The sequence below is a fragment of the Anser cygnoides genome, chromosome Z, assembly GCF_040182565.1.
Source record: "Anser cygnoides isolate HZ-2024a breed goose chromosome Z, Taihu_goose_T2T_genome, whole genome shotgun sequence".
NCBI lineage: Eukaryota > Metazoa > Chordata > Aves > Anseriformes > Anatidae > Anser > Anser cygnoides.
In genome coordinates, this window is record NC_089912.1 from 66,980,953 (window position 1) to 67,002,409 (window position 21,457).

A 21,457-nucleotide genomic window follows, 5' to 3' on the forward strand; every position below is an offset into this window, starting at 1 on the left:
TAACAAGAGGTAAAAAAACAGAATTACTCTAACTTACATAGTATGTTCCTGCATGCAATCTCTGGCAGAAAACCACCAGAACATAGCTGGCAGTTGACAGGGAAAGAAATTTAACAACTGCACTTTAAAAAAAACTTTAGGGCATAATAATCAGATCGGGTAGTACAGGTCATAAGTAGTTAACTTGCATGAAAATAAATGCCTTAATCCATAATCTTTTTTTTTTTTTTTGGAACACTTCTTGTAAGTGTATTAACTACTCATTTTCCTGGAAAAATTACATTAACCTACTGTGTATGCATGTACAAATATATTTGCTTCTTTTCCCCTTGAAAAATCTCTCCAAACTCCTTGACGACTTACTTGCATGAAAAAATTTGAGGAAGACTAAAGTCCAGCATAAACTACTATTTTCTTGTGTATGGCATACACAGTTTATGTCACTGGACATTTATATGCAGTGCATGGCAGTAAAACAGAGACAAAACATACGTGTATTTATAGAATGAGATTTTAAACATTGGGAAACATGTAGGCAGGATAAGGCACAACTGCTTCTCATTTTATTAAATATACAGAATTTGGGGCTTGTGTGCAAGTATAGAAAGTAAACAGAAGTCACTTCTTGACTTCTTTATTTGACTGTAACAGATACAACAAATTCATTAAAAAATGATTTTTAATTAATTTTAGTTCATCTAATTCAATTTTAATTCGTTTTAATTCAACAAATTCATTAAAATGGAATAGGGAAAATAATTTGAGGGGCTTTTAATACTGTTCTTTCAGTATATATCAGGTTGCTAATTGCTGCAGTTTCATTCCAAACATACTATTTATAGGTCATAGTGAAAGTGACAGTTATGAAACAATTCTCATTGTTATTGAAACTTGCCAATACAACACAGCTAGAGTTATGGGTGCATCACTAATCCCTGATATGACCATGTTTATAGTATGACTCCTACAACATGTGCTTTTATCATCATCTTGCCTTCCACCAAACAGTCTTGTTTTGATACTTGTGAAACAGATAATAAAGTAGATTCTAACACTTATTTTTCCCATTCTTTCAAGTAAAGAAAAAGGAAAATATTTACCAAATATTTTTAATTCTGAAGGGAAAGACCATACAATGTCCTTTATTTCAACAGTATAAAAAAGAGCATTCTATCATTAAAAAAATTGGTAGTAGCAAAAGAAACTCAATTTGTCACATTTACATCCTACAATTTGTAGATACCTTTAGATGAGCAGGAATACAGACCACACAATCGATAATTGCAGCAGGAGATGCAACTTTCTTAAAATTTCGTTTCATTTGTTCTTCCAGAGATTCAGTGCAGACATCTGAACTTTTATTTTATAGTTCATTTTATCTGAGCTAACGATTTTTTTTTAATTACATTAGTTAATCAGTGAAGCCGCTCTAATTTAGCCTGTAGTGATTTAAAATTCCCAATGGTAGTCTGCACTGTTAGCGTCGGGCTCATAGACTGAAGTTCAACCAGGTAGCAACTAACAGCATCCAAGCAAACATTTGTGAATCGTCGCCTTTAAAGAAAACAGAATAAAACATTGAATAACAACAAGCTCCTTTATATGTTTCTATATATTAGAATTTATCTGAAATATAAAGTGAGCAAGCCTCAGGTTTTAATGCAATAATGTATCTGCAAGATATGTCAGCTACTTTTAAGTATTTAACTATTTATTAGAAAAAAATATTTTTTAAATTTAATGCTTGTGAGTGAGGTGTAATAGGAAAATAAACGAATCATTACAATTTACCTGATATTACGTATGATAAAATATGATACAGTTAATAACAAAGTGAATTATTTACTTGACAAATATTCAAATACTTAGATATAAATACAAACAAATGTATACATTATCAATTTATACAGTAACTTTAATATCAAACATTAATAGCAAATCACTATTTCTAATCCCTAAGTTAATTTATTTTGATTTTAATACATAGTATCCACATAAATTAATGTTAATTTAGATACTAAAAGTAGACAATATTCACTTAAGGTTCTAATAAGCCATAATACTTAAATTGGCTTACCATAAAACCAAAAAAGGAAGACAGAGGTAAACAATGTATTTGAAGAGAGGATATTTGCATGTATATTTTCCAACATAATTACAGCAATTTATGGTTAGAAGAGACATGAAGACATTGCCTAGTTCTGCCCCTTGTTTCTGAGACAGTATAGTTCTGACTGAAGTTTTCATAGTCTATTCATAAAAATTACCAACACTAGAGATTCCATAATATACTGGCAACTTTTTCAAGTATGTAACAATTCTTTTAGCTACAGTCTTTTACTAATATCAAATCTAAATTATTTCTTGTTCTGGATTAAGCTGAGTTTTAGTCTTAGAAAGTGATTAATCACCGAACTTTTAAGAACAATTTGTGAAGATTTATATACGTATTTATCTTCTCTTTCTACAATTCAGAAACCTTTGTGCTTCTAGCCTTTCTTCATGAAAGATTTCACTGTCTCATTCACAAAACAAAGACTTGATTCTCACTTTTCCCCACTTTTTCCAGATTCCCTCAAATTTGTCTATACTACTTCCTAAATATATTCTTGAGAAAATTACAAAATAATCCTGTATTTTTCTCCCAAATTTTCAGTGAAGAAAACTCTTTGTTGAGGCAGTTTATGGGGAGAACCCTGCAAGTTTCTACTAGTTAGTTTAAAATTAGGAGTCTCAGTAATTACTACGTGGAAACAAACACTAAATTCTTTGCCCCTTCCCACCCCCCTCAAAAAAAACATTGAGAATAGCTCAAGTGCACTGCTTTAGGATATTTTGTACATTCTACTGTATACTTCCTTACGATGTAGCTGCCCCACTTACCTCAGAAGTACTCTGCTTGGATCTTGTACATATCCTGACAATAACACATGAATACACTCTAAAAGGTGTAAAGGCTTTTTCATCCTATTCCAATATGGGTCCTAAAAAATAAAATCCAAAATATTAAGATACATATTAATGGAAAATAAAAAAAAAAGGGGGTGGTGGTGGTAGAATCAACAGACGCATATAAATTGCCAGCTTTGGTAGTTGTAACAACAATGTAAAAGAAGTACGAATTCTATCATATATATTCGATACATATTTTGAGTAATATTATGAGGTTTGAGTAGTAAAGCGTACATGAGATTAACTCAGTTTTCCTTTACCTAAGTCTGTGAAATAACAGATTTTAGGAAGTTCTGCATTTCTTACACTGTGAGGGATCTGGATAAAATGAACCAAGTCGATGTTCTTTGTTTTAATTCAGAAAACCTGTTCTACAACCCCAGAGCTACAAATTTTATGCTGATTGCATAACCAAAAGTTAACTATTATTTATGCCTGTTGCATTGATTATATTGATGACAGTAATATAGCAAATGTGAATCAAGAATAGGAAAGAAATAAAATCAACGTATTCAAAATTTGATGTTCCTTCTGCAATATAACAATTCTAATCCTACTTAATACAAAATCAGCTTTAGGTGAAGTAAAAGGGTTAACAAGATCTAAACAATTTTCCTCACACTTTAGGATTCAAGTGAATAAAATCAACAGAAAAAAAAACAGCACTAAAACTCTTTGAATAAAAAAAGCTATGAAGTTGATACTTAGATATATCACAACTTTACATTTCTTTATATTTCCTGCCAAAAATTCTGATAGTAGTTGAAAAAAATTCCCACCCACCCACCCTTTTTTTTTTTTTCCTTTTTGTTCTGTGTGTGGCTATTTTCCTTACCCGTGCTTTGAACAACTGGTCATATACTTCAAGCAGCCTCGGCAATGGCACTCCAATTTCTTGCATGGTATATGTTACAAAACCTACATCCCAGTTCAAAGCACAGACCTGTTGCTCTAGAAACTGCACTAAAAAATCTGGAGGAAAAATAAAATGGGATGTTTAGATTCCAACTTGTTAATGGCAGTTTAGCAAAGAAGGTCATTTGAAAGTGATTTATTAGCTCTAAGTTTGATTTTCTGTCTTCCACACCTTTGTTGGCACTTTTCACTTGTGAAGCAGATGCAACAGTTTCTCCCAGGTTGCACAGGGGAAAGGATATGCTAAATGTAACTACCTCCAAAGATGGTATTACCAAAGATGGTATTAAGCTATCAGCAACACATGAGAGGGATTATTCAGACACCTTATTACAGTTCTACTATGGAACTGCTCTGTTAAGAAAATTACACTACCTTTTGTTTCAGCACAAAACATAGTATCATTTCATTTGCTAGACTAACTAGCTTTACCTTCAACACTACAGCATCTTTATCATGGTTAAGTGTCAGTAACAATATTTTAGTATTATTACAGTACCAATGTTATTTTAGAAAACATTTTCCAGATTTTTACATAATACCACGTTGTCAGAATGTTTGAGCACCTCCAAAACAGAAAGAAGGTCCAAAAGGATACAGAGATCTACTGAATTCTGTTTTTGAATGTGCCCCTGCAGGCAGCAGTGGATGCTTCAATAGACAACAGATAAATGTGTTTGCCTATAATCTTATTACATGCGTAAAACTGTATTTTTACTTTGTACTTCAATACAAACTTAACTACTTTGTGATTTGCACAGCTATCCAAAAGCAACTGTTGCTGCCTTCTAGGCTTCATTTACTTTCCGTTCAAGATTGATCTGTATATTCTGGCTAAATCCCTAGGTAAATTCTAGGAATTGCATCTGTAAAAGCCATAATGATTTTGTAAACACACAATTATAATACATTTACAAGATTTGAGGCAATTATGAATTCTATTTCTGCTTCTATTTCTGCTTCTGCTTTCCTCTCCTAAGTTCCTTGTCAAAGTCAGTGAGCAAGTTACAAGAACAATGCTTTTGTTACTAATTCCTTGGACAAAAAGGAAAAGCACCTCCCAGGTACCACCAGATCAACTCCATTACTACTGGTGGTTGAAGTAATACGTTGGTCCAGTTATAGTGAAAAATTTCACAAGAAACTACAGCAATTATGTAGTATCACAAGCATTGGAGGAGATAAAATTATCAATTTTCTTTCCTTTTATAAGATTTTTAAAGAGACAGACATTTCTTAGGCTAGAACCTTTTTAAAGATGCTGGAAAGAAATGCGAGACGCATTCAAGTAATGCAAGTATTTATTCACTATGCAGGCTAAACCACTTGCCTAAAGGAAAGTAACGAGGTGTGCCAGCATATATTTTTCCAAGCAATACCATCTTTAGACTAAGCGCTTGCATTCTGTCAGCAGGGCTCAGAGACACACTATCACTCAACTCTGAAAGAGAAAAGAAATCATTTCAAAAAGAATTTCAGAAAAAAAAGTTCCAAATTTACACACAACTACACTGAGATACTTAAATTTACTACTAACACCTTAAAAATCGTATGCTATATATGTCAGCACATAGTCAACAGATCAAAGTGAAAATTCAGCCCTTTCTGGTAAGCATGCACGTATATTCACAGATTTTTGCTTCCTTGAAGTTCCATGCAAGTAAATCTACTAAAAAGAAAAATATACAAAAAAACACAGTAAAATACCATCACCAAAAACTAACCAAAACCCAAACTACAACTAAATGTTTTCTCTCAAATCACTGCCAATGTTTGCACACTGGCAATCTTGAGCACAAAACAGAAGAAAAAAAACAGGAGGAGAGTGAATTACAAACTCATGATAAAGGTTGAGACAGATTATCACAACTGAGTGGCTAGACTTGTTGAGATGTGCCCAGTACTCTGCTTCTCTATAAATGGACAAAAATCCTTAAGCTTCTGCTGCTGTCAGTGGTATAGAAGCACTGAACTCCCTTAAGACTCTTTAGTCATTGTCAGGATAGACTTTCTCCTTTAGGCAAACAAACCAAAGGTACAAACATTAATGAATTGCTCATCAATTACATCTATCAAATATGTTACAGAATATTCCAGAAAAAATGCACTACACCTGAACCATGTTATCAGTAGCAACACATAATCAGTCTTAAAAGCTTTAATTATAATGTTTTCCTATACTTCTAGTTTGAACCAATCTTAGTCCATTTAAACCTACCTTTCTCAATGATTTCTTGCCAGAGAGTTTGCACCAAGATAGGATCAGAATGACCTGCACAGTGTATAATTGCAAGCTTACACTCTGAAAGCTTGAAAGGGTCAGCAAATTCTCCATATAGCTGAAAGAAAAATGACCAGGTTTGGCATTTCAAATAGAATGAAGAATAAATTTTTAAAATCAATTTTTCTTTACTTTACACGGTAGATATCAGACTATAAATGGTGCACCACAAATAGGTGTTGTCAAATACTACATGAAAACGATTTTTATTTAATATATCTAGTTTAACTTCTTAAATATAATTCCCATTTTTTATATGAAGCCGTAATTAATGCTGATGATTTTCTAATGTGACACTCCAATAAATAAAGAAATCTAAGAAGCTTAAGAAAGAATATCAACACATGGAAGAAATCAAAGTACTGAAGCCTGAAGAAATATCAAAGCACAGAAAAAGACAGTCTAGGCTGTCATAAATACTCTGAGACCAGGAATCCTAAACAGTCTATCAGTTTTTATACTCAACGTAAGATCATTCTTTGCACTGCATGCCCCCTTAATCCCAAAATGTAATGAATTGACATTTAATACAGAGAAATTTGTAACCACCTTGGTTATATCCATCAGCTCAGCATCAAGCTGGGAGACAGCATCTTGCACTGAAGAATGATGGGAATATTGCCGTTGTAATGTTTCTTGTATTTGAAGCTGAATCCTTGCAACCTTGGGTAAAAACAATTTCAAGCTTGGATTAATTTAATCAAATCTTACGAATACACCCAGTATTAACATTACCTTATTTAAATGTAGATACGTTACTGCCTTACATCCCAGAGTATCAACTGCATAACTTAAAAATACTGAAAATTTTCTACAGATTTGGTAATAAAAATGCCATGTGCAATGTGTGGACCAAGTGCTGTAATACAGACACAATGTATCTTAAATAAGTAGTTTTTCTTACTTCCATTTTTTCTTCAAGTTCATGTAGGAATTCACCATCTGCGGCTATAGAAGATACGGTAGTAGAACTTTTGGCACTCAAAATAGCACGTGCGATGTATTCAAGACGCTGCTGTAGAGAAATTTCTGTGCTGCAAAACAAATATTTACTGTGCAAAATAGGTATCAAGTATAATTATATCAGAGTTAGTCATACTCTAACTAGACCCTGGAAAAGTTAGCGAGTGTCTTCTCCTGGATTTTACTAAGACATGCAAAACATTATACCCAAACCATGTAACCCCCTTTTTGTGCATGCACAGTTACAGTGCGATTCTCAATCAGCTGCTCTACAGTTACACAAATGCATTATAAATGCATTATAAAGTTCTGCATCAGAAATAACCACTTCATACACTATACTTACAACAGGAATTACATTGCAAGCTAATGCATAATACATAAAATACACATTTCATTTTTTTCAAGAATGCCCCAGATTGAAAACTAACATATTCCATTCATTCACTTTTTTTTTTTTCCAGCAAATGCCTTGGGCATTGGCCTTTTCTTAAAATATCTATACATCAAGATTTTTGTTTAAGTCACATATAATCCATACCTATGTAGGTCAGCCAATTTAGCCAAGACTCGGGCTGCGTTACTGAAATTCCTGTTCTTTTCAAAGTATCTCCACAGTAAATCCATATAACGGACTTTGTTTTGGTCAATCTTGGTCATCCGCACAAGGTAGGGTTCCAAAAAGGGGGCAGTCACCTGCAAAGGTCATAAAGACAACAATTATATGCTTGCTCTCTCCTCTCTTTTAAAGCATCAGCATTATTACAATTAACTCTTCTAGTCCAGTGGAACCCTCCAAAAAATTATTTCCTTGAATACAGATGAGCTCACCTGTAATAGTTTGTCAGCCAAATCAACTTGTATCAACCAGTTGTAAAGTGCAATACTAAAGAGTTCATCCGTTGAACGTTGAGCTAGCTTTAGCATTTGTTCAAACTAAGGGGAAAGAAAGACCAAAACTGTTATTCCAGAAGAGGTTACATTACATCAAGTACTGAATATGTACATGTCAATCTTTAGTTATTTAGTTTCCTGTGGTATATCATCATTTTTTTTTAACATTCCACACAGAAGCCAATTCATGACAAACCTTAACTTTTATCTGTTATGCTAATCTATTCCAAATGTCCTTTTTTATTTATTATTTTTTTTACTTTCTACACCACTTCTAATCACACTTTTCTGAGTGTAGTCACTATTTTTTTTTTTCAGTTTTCTTACATGGTGTCCTGCTTCTTCATTGCTTAGCATGTTGGGGTCAGATGACAGCACTGGAGGACCTGGCTTTTTGGGTACGCTGGGAGACTGGGGAGCAGCTTTGCTTTGATTCACTAACTCCTGAAGGGTGTCAGTGATACACTTGTAGCTGTTAAGTCTGTAAATAGAGCAAAACAAAAAAGCCTAACAATTTTCATTGTAACTATCTATGAAGTTCTACTTCTTTTTTATTTTATACCTTAGTAGGCATAATTACTAAAATTAAAAAAGGTCAGGTAGTATTATCAGCTAGTTCGTGCAATCTAGTTTATTCACAGTTATCTTTCTAACAAATAATTCTGTAATGTTCAGATCACAATATTTTCTGTGTATTTCAGTTTACCCTCTGTTCCAAATTAAGTTGGTGTCATATTAATTATATTCTAGGAAAGTACGTTGGGCAAAACCCTCTACATTGTGTCTGTTATTCTAAAATGCTTGCTTGTCATTACCCTCCACACCTTCCCCAAAAGGCTACTTTTCCAGTCACTTGAAATCAAGTACCCCATATAAAGCTAACAACATATCATGAAAACTTGCCTCTCTTGAAAAGCTTGGAGTCCAACAACATCCTCTTCTGGTTCTCCATTTTTATAGAAATGAAGGCCAAGACCTTGGGGATCTTTCTTCTCAGCAGCAGTAAGAGACAGTTCTACTACTCCCTCATAGAAACGCACTATAAATAAATAAAAATTAAAAACAAACAAACAAAACCCACAAATAACATCGTTCGATATTGTATTAAATTTATGACAAATTTTAAGTGACAACAAACACTACTCATTTTATCAAGCAAGAAAAAATAAACCCTACTCACTCTGGTCTGTATCTTATAAAGTTTTATGCCTATTCCTTTGGGATTATATCTAAGTTTGAAATTACATATTTGTACAACAAAGGCTGAAATCTTGACTGTTAAGACAGTTATATCTCCTTTAAATTATGTACTAGCTTCTGCTACACAAGATATGATTCAGAACCATCTTTCAAAGAGCTCATATTGTATAAAGACTCACCCCACAAAATACTATCATTTACCCTCTGCTTATATTCAGTCCAACAACTTTGCTAGAAACATTTTACTACATGCATGGAAAAAATTGAAAGTGGAACAGAGGAAGTGGATAGGAATACTTTTATACAGAAGTGTTTATTTTTGTTTGCTGGTGAAATCTAGAAAGGCTTTAAACAAGAACAGGTTGATATATGTTATTTGTGAGAGTTATTAAGAAACTGTTTATGGTAAAACATCACTGTAAGATCAGTTAGAAGTCAGAAAACAAAACAAAACAAGAGAATGTCATGAAATGATATAACAGAAACTGCTTAGCAGAAAAAGATCAGTGATTGCCTCTTACCTTGCCTATATTGCGCACAAACATTAGCAAGGTCTACTTGATTGCTAATCTTTTGGTACTCTTTCAGTGACTCTCTTAGCATCTTCTCTTTTTCCAGTTTGTTTTGAGCCTGTCGAGATCGCTGAAGCAGTTCATTTGCCTACAGATAAATGGTGGGAAAATGAAAATTATTCACATCGAGTGAGTTAACAGGTTATTATGCCAAGCTTCACAGCTGAAACAATAGAAAAATCGTCTCAAAAAAACCTCATTTTGTCAGCTGATAATAGCCATAATGCCTCAACCCATATTCAGGACCTTGTACTTAGACATGTTGACCTTCATAAGGTTTGCAGGGGCTCATTTCTCAAGACTATCAAGGTCCCTCTGGATGGCACACTTTCCCTTCAGCATGTTGACCACACCACTTAGCTTGGTGTTGTCAGCAAACATGCTGAGGGTGCACTTGATCCCATGCTGCATTTACATTCTAATACACTCTCTAATGCTGTGTTTTGGTGCTATAAAATCTGGAAGTGAACTTACCTTGGAACAGACAGCATCATCAGTGCTATAGAGAAGAGGACAGATATCTTGCAAATGGGCACTGATACCATCCACAGCAGCATTATCTCTGATATAACAGTTTATAAGAGAAGCAATGAGTGCTCCAGTCAACTCTCTGTCTCTAATTACCAAGTCTTTGAAAGCAGTAATCTTTAGATGTTCTTGAAGTTCCTAAAAACAGACAGAATTTCATTAGCTCAAAGATTTTACTGAAAGTAAAAATCATAGAATCATTCAGGTTGGAAAAGATCTCTAAGATCATGTAGTCCAACCTTTAGCCTAGTACTGAGAAGTCCACCACTAGATCAAGCTACTAAGTTCTACATATACACATTTCCTGATGACCTCCAGGGATGGTGACTCAACCACTTCCTAGGCAGCCTATTCCAATGCCCCACAACTCTTTTAGTAAAGAAATTTCTCTTAATACCCAAACTTAATCTCCCCTGGCACCACTTGTGGCCATTTCCCCTCATCTTTTCACTTGGTGCTTGGGAGAAGAGCCTGAGCCCCACCTCACTACAACCTCCTTTAAGGTAATTGTAAAGTACAGTAAGGTCTCTCCTGAGCCTTCTTTTCTCAAAGCTAAAAAACCCCAGCTCACTCAGCCACTCCTCATAAAACTTGTTCTTAAGCTTTCTCTTCACCAGCTTTGTTGCCCTTCTTTGGGCACAATGTTTTGGACACAAAATGTTACAGCAAAGTTATCTGGTTCCAGAAAATAAACACATGCAAAGCTCCAAGGACTAAAGTATAGACAGCACAGAAATACATCTTATATAGCAAAATGGGAAGTATTAGAGAGGAAAGCACGATCAGTGAAAAGTACTAGATTCTCAAATGCCAAAGGACACTGAGAACTCTATACATCTTCCTGTTACCTACACCGTGTGTCACTTCTCTGTGAGAAAGGAATAAGCAGTTTTTCCTGTACTTCACAGGGCACTGTCAGAATGCACATGCTATAAAATGAGTACATGACGGTTTTTAATAACGGGAACCATCTGAGTACGGTCATAGATGAAAACAACAACAGATGTAGAATGAGAAGGAAGTTTTAAAAAAGTTTATAATGTTTTTTAGAAGTTTATAATGCTTTATAAAAAACATCTTTCTGCTTTTTTATATTAAGTTACACAGAAAGTTGTTCATCTTTCTGAAATTATTAGGAACATTTGCTCATATAGAGCTAGCTGCCAGTAGTGTCTATTGATGACCACTGGATTAAAATAAAATACTATTACAAAAACTCTAAAACTATTGTAGGGAGAGAAAAAGGTTTTACTTGTTAAACGATTAGTTAACTCCTTGTTCATCACAAGGGAAAAGCTGCCTGTGAGAAATCATGTTAACTCCCAAGATGACAATGTGAAAAGCTTCAACATTTGGGCATTTATAAAACTTAAAAATTGTTCTTTTTAGTGATAAAGAAAACAACTTTTAAAATAATAAATTCTTCTGTGAAGTGCTAGAATAGAATGCTGAATTTTCATATAATTAACAGATGCAAATCCAAGATTAGCAGAGGGTACAGAGTAGTAGCACCCATAGTTCTGCAAGTTTCCTTCCTTACAAACAAGGAGAGACTGAAAGAACTTGTTTAGCCTGGAGAAGAGAAGGCTTGGGATGGGAGGAGGGGGAAATCTTCCTAATATTTGTAAATAATTGGTAGAAGGGTGTAAATAAGACAGAGCCAGATTTTTCTCAGTGGTACCCAGTAACAAGACAACATAAAATGGACAGAAGTTAAAACACAGGAAATAACTCCTTGATATATTATTCTTCTTCTTGTTATTATTATTGTTATTTTACTGTAAGGGTGTCTGAACACTGGAACAGGTTGTCAAGAGAGGTTGTGGAGTTTCTGTCCTTGGAGATGTCTAGTCAAGACCTGACTAGACATGGGCAATTTGCTTTAGAGTTGACTCTACTTTGAGCAGCAGGAGGCAGACTAGATGATCTCCAGGTGATCCTTCCAACGTCAGCTGTTCTGTGACACATTCTAGACCTCTGCACTCTTAAGTGCAGGGTCTGAAGTCTCTACAACACTATTGCTTTCCACCATAAAAAAACCCCTAATAACAGTAAAGCAAACAATTTCCTCTAGGCTGGGCAACATTAGTCTACTCCTTTCAGTACACATCTTGCAGAATGTGCTCAAAGTTTCAGCATACCAATTTTTAAAACACACTTAATAAAAAATGTTAGTGACACATCCAGTTAGCTAAAATTGGGTGATGAGATCAATACTATTGGAAGTCTCTTAAAAATAAACACTTGCATCCTGAATAAAAATCTATATGTAGTTTAAAATTCATAATCTGCCCCACAGTAAGTTAAAGTAATACCCCTTTAGGAGTATTTACATAGCAAAAAGAAATTCAGGCTTATTAAATATGTAAGAATTAAAGTCAGGTAATTCAGATCATACCTTCTGAAGCTCACCCACAACAACATTAAATTGGTGCTCACACAGCAATTTCCATAAAGCTAGTGCCTGACAGGTTTTGCGAACAAGCTGCTGGATGCCTTGAAGTGAAGTTTTCTCAGTTAACTGTGCCTCAGCTGAAAAAGCAAGAGAAAGTCAACAAGTAACTATGTTTTACATGTTTTGAATTAGTATGTCGATTTTTGAGGTTTTACAAAAACAGTCTCTTAAATTTCCAATGTTTCTTCTCCTCCATTCTTGATTAATGCTTTTTAGCTTTTTGGAGGAAAGTTCCTTGTTAACATTTCCCCCAAACAAATACCATCTGTTCACGTTTATTGCAAACTAGGAGGAGTCTTTTCTGAAAAGTATGGCTTCATGTGACTGCAATGGATTTCCATAATCAGTATCAAGTTTTACCTTGATTATTCATAAATATTTCTTATATATGTATTATAATGAATATAAAATAAATAAAAACAAAAACATACATATTCTATTCTTATTGATTACCTGCATTTGCTTTTAAAAAGAACTATTATAATTACATCTTTGGTTAACACCATACACTGTCTTTAAAGCTCAGGTCTGAATGAAATGACTACACTGAAAACTAGCAAGATGTATTATATTCACTGAAAGAATATAATGGGCATACTTATTACATGGGTTGAACATAATTGCAACAATTTTTGTCTTTACTTTTCATTGAATCATAGAATGGTTTGGTTTGGAAGGGACCTTTAAGAACAACTCCTAGCTCCAACCCCCCTGCCACAGGCAGGGACACCTCCCACCAGACCAGGCTGCCCAAAGCCCCATCAGCCTGGCCTTGAGCACTTCCAAGGACGGGGCATCCACAGCTTCTGTGGGCAGCCTGTGCCTGTGCTTCACTTCCTTCAAAGGAAAGAATTTCTTCCTAATGTCTAATCTAAATCTGCCCGCTTTTAGTTTAAAGCCATTCTCCCTTGCCCTATCACTCCACTCCCTGACAAAGAGTCCCTCCACAGCTTTCCTGTAGGTCCCCTTTAGGTACTGGAAGTCTGCAATGGGGTACCTCCAGAGCCTTCTCTTCTCCAGGCTGAACAACCCCAACTCCCTCAGCCTGTCTTCATAGGAAGGGTTCTACAGCCCTTCAACATCCAGATGCACAATTCCCTTATGCTTCTAATTTAAAAGTAATTGCATACCGTGATATTTCCTCTGGAGTTCTTGTTGCACTTGCTGAGAGCTTCCACCATCAGGCCTCATGAAACCCAGGAGCCTCTGTTGGAGATTAGCTGGTGTGCTGAAACTGCAATTCCAAAACAGAGAGATAGTAATTTGATGACAAATACTGAATATTTTAAAGAGATGAAATCCAACACATTGTTTTTAGCATCTGAATAGTTGAAGCTGAAGACCATATAGACTTCAACTCAACAAACAGATGTGCATGGATTAATTTTCAAGAGCTGGACATTAAATACGACTAGCATAACACACAGAATAATACCTTGGGTTTCCAAGAGCTCCTACTGTAGCAAACTGAGAATTTCTATCCAGAAATTCTTGTAAACCTTTGAGTTCTTGTAGTACACATTCCAGCACATGGGATGGAACACTGCTTTCTACCTGCAACAGACAGCAATTTTCATTACAGAAGGCTTAGACATTCCAAAACATTTCTCCAAAAGTTTACAATTTTAAGCTAAAGCCACTAAAAAGACAAATACAAAGAGGGTGCAACAAATAAGCTGCACAATAGTAATGCTATCACTATAACACCATATCAGTTATACCACACTTCTTAGGGAGGGGTGGAAAGTGTGAAAAGGACGTAGTCCTCCTAAGACATACAATATTAGACACTACTTTCTTTGACTCTCTGATAGACAAATCAGCTGTGTTTTACCATTTCCAACTCTGAATCACAATGACTGAGCATCACTAAGACAAACTGTAACTGCCAGGGTGTTCCTGAGTCTCCCAGTTGCCTTGTAACTGGAGGAGGAAGGTTTATGTAACAGTTACTTTTGCATTGCTGAAGTTACTCAGTTCAGGATTATATTAACATTCGAAGTCAGAAAACATTTTGTTGTTTTGACCATGAACAAAAAGTGAAATGCAAAGGTATTAGTGAGGAAGATGCTGGAAAACTGTCTTATGTACTTATATAACTGCAATGTTTATTCTAATCCACCAAATCATTTCATTTTTAGGCTTTGTCTGGATGGGGTATGCAGAAATAAAGGAAGTGAAATCACTAAACACAGAAGAAACTGGCCATTGACAATTGATAACAGGTAACATTCAAAATAGTAACTTAAAAAGATTTTAACTTACAACTAATTCATAGCTAAGCACTTAAATATAATAAAAAAACACATTACAATGAGAATTATGTTTTTTTTTTCCTGGTAAGTTTTTAATTGGGAATAAACGTATAAAGGGCTTCAGAGATATTCTGAAAGGAACTTTTAAAAATACAACAAACTTTTACATACTGCAACAACTTCTCGATTGCCACTTTTGAAAACTCGCTCCACCACTATACTGCCATCCCAAATATTTCTGCAATATAAACCAGAATTGTGTTAAAAGCCACAAGTGTCACAAGTTTGCACATTTTCTACATAGAATTTCTTAAAGAAATAGGAATGTTTTTGATTCAAGGTCTAACAAAGATCTGGATGAAAATTAAACATTGAAAAAAAAATTAAATAAATAAAAAAACAGCAACCCACGATGGCATTGTATGTTTCTGCATAGCACATGTATAGACAATTAAAAAAATTCAAATTTTAAATCTTAAATCTAATGAGGGTTTATGCTCTCAAAAAATTTATAGATGGGTCAATATTATTCTCTGGAAATATAATGTAGGCAAACAAGTGCCAAAAAACAAATAACAAATGTCATAACAAATCTTTCCCACCCAGCAAAGGGGGAAAACCAACATAAGAAGAGCTCTGTTCTTGGTTGGAGAGTTTAGAAACACATGACCCAACATCCACATAACAGAATCTTCTTTAGTCTGGCTTTGTCATTCTGATTTTTACACTGTTTTTAAAGCTTCCTAACAGAAAAGACTTCAAGCTAGGATTTTGATCCTGCAAGTCCTTCATTTCTGCAGGACTCATAGGACTAAAAAATAAAACGGAAGTTCTCAGAGTTGTGCATATTGCAAGGTCAACGTCTAAGCAACTTTCCTGTCCTAACCATTCACTGAATGTAGAACTATTAATAGAGCTGTAAAGAGAATCTGCTATATCAACAGCTGCTTAGAAATCTCAAAATAAATGTACTTTATTAGTCTTATCTTTACATGCTATTACGAGAGAATCCATCACCTACAAGTGTTACAGGACAGAAAAATTATGAAATGAATTGTGTGACGGTTTTACATGAACACCTCACCCTATAATCCGAGCAAAGTATATGCAGATGCCATTGTGTCTTCCAGAAAATACTATCTCCGGACCCATCATACCGCTAATAGATGTACCAGGGTGAGACATGGAATTCCCAGAAGGAAACATGGGGGTTGACATACCAGGAGACTGTAAAGCTAGGATAAAGGTAGGCAAATATTACTCCATTTATTTTGGATGAAAATAAAGAAGAAAAAGCCTACTTGAAAAAAATCCTCCATTCCTCCAGCAGAGAAAGAGTAGTTACCTTGCCCATGTGTTGTCAAAAAGCTAGGATTAGGATATGGAGTATCAACAGTCAGCTGGGAAACTAAAAAGGAAGAGAAGAAAAAGTTTTTTTTTTTTTTTTTTAATACAATCCACAGAAACGCTACGCAAAAGCAGCAAAGTTGTCAAACCATGTACTTTAAAGTTAGAAAACACAGCCTTTACAGATTCAAACAGCTTTTAATTACAGGTAAATAAAAAATTGCATTAATTTCTGTTGGACACAACACTCTGTAAGTTAACCAAACAGATATGATTCTTTCAACAACAGTTATTAAGCATTTTTGCTTTCAGCATTCATGTATGATTTGTTTCACACCATCAGCTCTCTGCACTGATTATCCACATGCATTTTCTTGTTGCTCATCTTCTGACTGCTCCTGTTCCTGATATAGGCACCTACTCTCAAAGCGTTCACTTTGAGTCATTTAGATCATTTCAAAGAATACCAGTTTTAACTTTGAAACGCTAAACTGGAAGAAGCTATTTTTACTTTTACACCTTACGTGTTGCTGCTGGACACACACTACAGCAACACTGCTTGGGACACTCAGTTTGACATGTCCTGAGTCTGTTTTTCCCCAAGTGAACATGGACTCATATTCAGTTGAGGATTTTCAACTCTTCTGCAAATTAATACTTGACCTAAAACTACAAAGTATGATGAGCACATGTGGTCACCTATGAAAATGTCCATGTGCCAGCAGCATGTAAGATGATACAACATGGAAAGGTCAACAAAACTCTCACCCTGAAAAACTGGTTTGTATCAAAGAATCAGTCCTTCTTGCCTTATTCACTACAGTTCTCTCAACTTTGCAACATACTACAGTGCAAAAGATAAAGTCTTTCACTGACCAATCCAAGTTCTGAAAGCAAATTCTCCTGTGTGCCAAAGCAAAGCATGATCTTGCAAGAAAAGTAGCATGCAAATATCTGACTAGACTTTCAACAGGGAGAACACAAGGGGCCTGGACTTGTAACACTAACATTATCTTAATGTAGTTTCACATGCAAAGTTTCAAGGTGTTTTCAAAATATTCTGTCAGCACTGTTCTGACCCACCGCATGGGTTATCCACAATATCAGAATATAAATTTCACATGACAGTTCTCTACCCTGTGAACAAATAGAGTGAGCAGTGGCAGAAGAATGGTGCTGTCTTCCACATGGACCTGTCGCTGAAGCAAAATAAAAAAACACACTTTGACACTACATTTCAAAAGGGTATATACGACTGCCAGTTATTAAAAAAAAAAACAAAACCAAAAACAAACAAACATTTAGACTTGGGAAAAATGCATTTACTTCCCGTAAGAGTAAATTTCAGTGATTAAAGAGCTTTCTAGCATTTCCCCCACACCCTTCTTTCGCTCTTATTCTGCTCCTAGCACCTGTCCTCTCCATACCTGCTGTCTTCTTTAAGTCCTATTTAATTTTACATTCTTATGCCTTGCCTCTCCTCCTGCCTACATTGCAATTATTCCACACTATCAAAGCTTGGAAAGTGATGTAATTGATGTGCTATAGATAGCCACTGTTCTTAGCATGTCAATCACAGTTAAGAATTCTGAAAGAGAATCAACTAAAACTTTATCTAAAACATTTTAGTGTGCACATTGCTCCGATATGTTTGAATTTGGATGTAGGTCAAAACCAGTACTAAAATTGAATTTCTTTGCATTCCAGGCAATCAAGTTTTTTCCCAAATCTGGTATGTAAAATTCAGTGCCATGCGTCAAATATGCTTAAAGGATCTTGGAAATTAACTAAGTAATCCCTGATAAAATAAATAAATAAATTCACTAGTTTAATCAGAGTTCCAAATATATCATTAATTGCTTTTAAAAAAAACACAACTCCTATGATCTGGAATTCAACGAGTTAACATGTCAGCAGGTAACTTCCTTAAGCAATTGTAGAAGACTGGACAAAATCTAAGTGGATACAGATAATATGGAAGGGACTCCAATACATATGATGTTCAAGGAAGACTAGGTACTATTCTCATTTTTATGTGGCACTGATGACCTGAGCAGAAACCAAGCGCTGAAGCTTGAGCTTTTACAGGGAGAAATCACACAAATGACTAATTTGTTATGACACTGCAAGGTACTCTGATACAGCCACGTAATAAGCAAGTAATCTTGAACACAGGAACTTGTAAGAAGACAAAATGCAAGATATTTAAAGGAAAAAACAAAACTCGTCCAAAACCATGAAATGGTTGCTACTCACCAGCAGAAATGGGAGAACCTAAAATAGGTCCAACGTTGCTTGGAGGAGGCAGAGCTGATGGAAATCTCATTTGTGCCTCTCCACCATACCTAAAGTTTATATGCAAAGAAAAAGATTCCTCACACTTCATACATACTCTATTTACTTTTTGTATCTTGGAAAATTAGCTGCAATTTTGGGATTCTTTTAAAATGAAGAACAAAATATCAGCACAACTTTTCAGAAATATCTGTGACTGTGAGATACTCATTTTGGCACATAAAAAGAAAGCTAACTGAAGTAATGTTATATGAAAGGCATTAACATATGTAACTGCAAAGTTAAATGAACAACTAAGTCATATTCTTCATGGATGTTCTATGGCGATATGATCAGAGGTTAAAGATGAATTTACCACTCCTCAAAACAGGCTTATGCTTTAGTATCTTTTTAAAGTTTGCCTATACATGAACATTGGAAGAGAACAGTTGAGATGGCCCAAGCTCATTTTTCTATGGTCCAAAAGTAATTTCTGTCCACCTCGCTCCTACAGTGCTACACGAGCCCTAAAAGGCTACAAACCATTTTCCCTCAAGCAACTATTCATGACACCTCCTTAAATGACAGGGAAACCTCACTCAATAGCCCTAGCCTTTTTTCAGCACCTGAAACTTTGTGCTATGGCAAAGCAACTGAAGTATCAACTTGCCAACACATCTTCAAAGCCACAAGAACTAATTCTACAACAATACTATCCCAATTCTTGGACACTTCATGTATGTTTCCTGGGATATAATATACTTTAAGAAGTGATCAAATAGCCTCTCCAATTCTATACTGAAAGAAATACAGCTACACAAGTCATACATATCATTAGAACTCACAAAGAACAAAAATACCTAGCTGCTAGTGGGAGAACATTTACCACAAGACAATCAGCTCTATAACATCCAATCTTCAACTAGACTGATAAAACAGTTCAAGAAGTTACTGGAAATAACCTAGACACAAGAATTCATAAGTTTACTACCTAGTAAGTGCCAGGATGCATAAGAAACACTATATTACAAATAATTTACCTTATCTTCTTCTATTTCAAAGTTACAAACTACTTTCTCAGTACAGTATAATCATGCTACCACCTATTTGATCTGCTAAGATTGCCTATTGATTCTGCAGTCATCAAGTAAATTACCTTTTAGGTTATCTGGTAAAATGAACATTAGTTCTCATGTTGTATTTAATCTTAAGCATGTTGTCTTTTATCTCCAATTCAAATGACGGCTTGGGGATTCTAAATTCATCTGTTCTTTTTCCAACTGAGTTGGTGTGATTAAATATATTACTTCTCTTTACACACCCTGCTTCAACGAACCAGGATACTCTGAAGTATAGATAAGTGAACTTCAAGCAGATTAAACTACATTTTGAATAACTTCTGCACATGAAATACATGACTTGAAAGCATCCAGGAGAGGAACTATCCAGAACTGCCAACTACAGGAAGCTTCCTTTGCTGGCAAGACCTAAATAGTGCAGAAGTGTATTCCACCAAGTTTAATAGTCTATGCTCATTTTAAAACAATGCTTACTCAGGGAGCAGGTTAAAGAGACTGTATGATTCTTTAGTGGCTGTAGTGATCCTGAGCATACTGTTCAGAACAACACACACACCAGTTGAAACTTACCTGAAGAATGCTCGCGTAGCCCAGGCAGATACTTCTCTATCACATGCAGCATTAGAACAGGCCAAGATAAGGCAAGTGGCACAGGCCTGATCCTCCTAGAGCATATTATGCTGTCAGTGTGGCAGCTTATATCAAGTTGTTAAGAAATATGAAGATGTTCTATTGATCAATAACTAAACAGGAAATACTTTTTGCATCATTTTATCTAGAAGGCAAGGAAATCAGCTCTTTCCCACCACAGAAATGAAGTGAATTAAATTGAGACATCTCACTGTAGCAGGATAAACTTCTGTTATACACAGCTTTTGCAAGCTCAGTATGGTTACTGGTAGGAAACAATCTCCATGTCTATCACCTAATTATGAGTAACAGTTATGAAATTTCTACAGACACAAATTAAGATTGTTTGAAGAAAAAGATCTATACAAGTAATAATGGATGGCATATCCTAATGGACTGTTAAAATATCACTTAGTATGTCTTAAATCAAAGCACAAGACAATAGATTACTGTGAACATTCATTACAGGTACTATCATTACTAGTCAAATTAAATTCATAATTCACTATAGCTTCCTTCCTGCTTGTTTGTTATTTATCCTAAGCAAAAAGCAGACCAATTCTAGACAGTTGTACTGGCCTTCGAAATGTAAAAACCTCTAATAGTGGTATGGATTCAACTTTTTTTTAAAGAAAACTATCTCCTCTGGTCTTAGCTCGACTCCTTTCTTAAACTAAGAACTGCGTTGTACTCCTGCATACAAGAATTTCAGGAAAAGTGATCTACACTTCAATTTTTAGATATCATAAAATAAGGAATTATATCTCAGTATACAATCTTGTTTTATGCAGACAATACAGAAGGAAAAGCTAATACTTGAAACAATAAATGAAAAGTTAACTAGAATTTCGTAGTAACAACAAAAAAGACACATAATACAGAATGCAATTAGATTTCCAGTAATGCCAGTTAAGTATTATAAATCTTGTATTTCATAACAAGTCAAAAATTCTTACCTGATGCAACTTGAAAAATCTTTCAATCTCTTCTCCATCTCCACCTACATTGCTAACAAGAAGATGCCGCAGCTGGTCAACAGGTCTGAGTTTATGAAACATAAAGCTCCCCTAAAAATACCCAGAATAATACAAAGTTAGAATAAAGTCACTTTA

General features: G+C 35.0%; 1 protein-coding gene across 1 annotated transcript in view; it reads right to left on the reverse strand.

The window, feature by feature from the left end:
* Window positions 1–1,093: 1,093 nt before the first annotated feature.
* NUP155 (nucleoporin 155) overlaps window positions 1,094–21,457 on the reverse strand; it is a 30,110-nt gene continuing 9,746 nt past the window's right edge. Inside the window, exons 14-35 of the mRNA XM_048057801.2 lie at window positions 21,302–21,412; window positions 20,286–20,380; window positions 18,619–18,707; window positions 16,361–16,423; window positions 16,100–16,250; window positions 15,187–15,253; window positions 14,196–14,314; window positions 13,891–13,994; window positions 12,704–12,837; window positions 10,252–10,443; window positions 9,727–9,865; window positions 8,909–9,044; window positions 8,333–8,486; window positions 7,943–8,047; window positions 7,653–7,807; window positions 7,053–7,182; window positions 6,698–6,811; window positions 6,086–6,206; window positions 5,198–5,308; window positions 3,788–3,924; window positions 2,884–2,984; window positions 1,094–1,554 (exon numbers count right to left, since the gene is read on the reverse strand). Coding sequence (XP_047913758.1) covers window positions 1,416–1,554; window positions 2,884–2,984; window positions 3,788–3,924; window positions 5,198–5,308; window positions 6,086–6,206; window positions 6,698–6,811; window positions 7,053–7,182; window positions 7,653–7,807; window positions 7,943–8,047; window positions 8,333–8,486; window positions 8,909–9,044; window positions 9,727–9,865; window positions 10,252–10,443; window positions 12,704–12,837; window positions 13,891–13,994; window positions 14,196–14,314; window positions 15,187–15,253; window positions 16,100–16,250; window positions 16,361–16,423; window positions 18,619–18,707; window positions 20,286–20,380; window positions 21,302–21,412 — 2,667 coding nt within the window. The 3' untranslated portion in view covers window positions 1,094–1,415. The remainder of the gene's footprint in view (window positions 1,555–2,883; window positions 2,985–3,787; window positions 3,925–5,197; window positions 5,309–6,085; window positions 6,207–6,697; window positions 6,812–7,052; window positions 7,183–7,652; window positions 7,808–7,942; window positions 8,048–8,332; window positions 8,487–8,908; window positions 9,045–9,726; window positions 9,866–10,251; window positions 10,444–12,703; window positions 12,838–13,890; window positions 13,995–14,195; window positions 14,315–15,186; window positions 15,254–16,099; window positions 16,251–16,360; window positions 16,424–18,618; window positions 18,708–20,285; window positions 20,381–21,301; window positions 21,413–21,457) is intronic.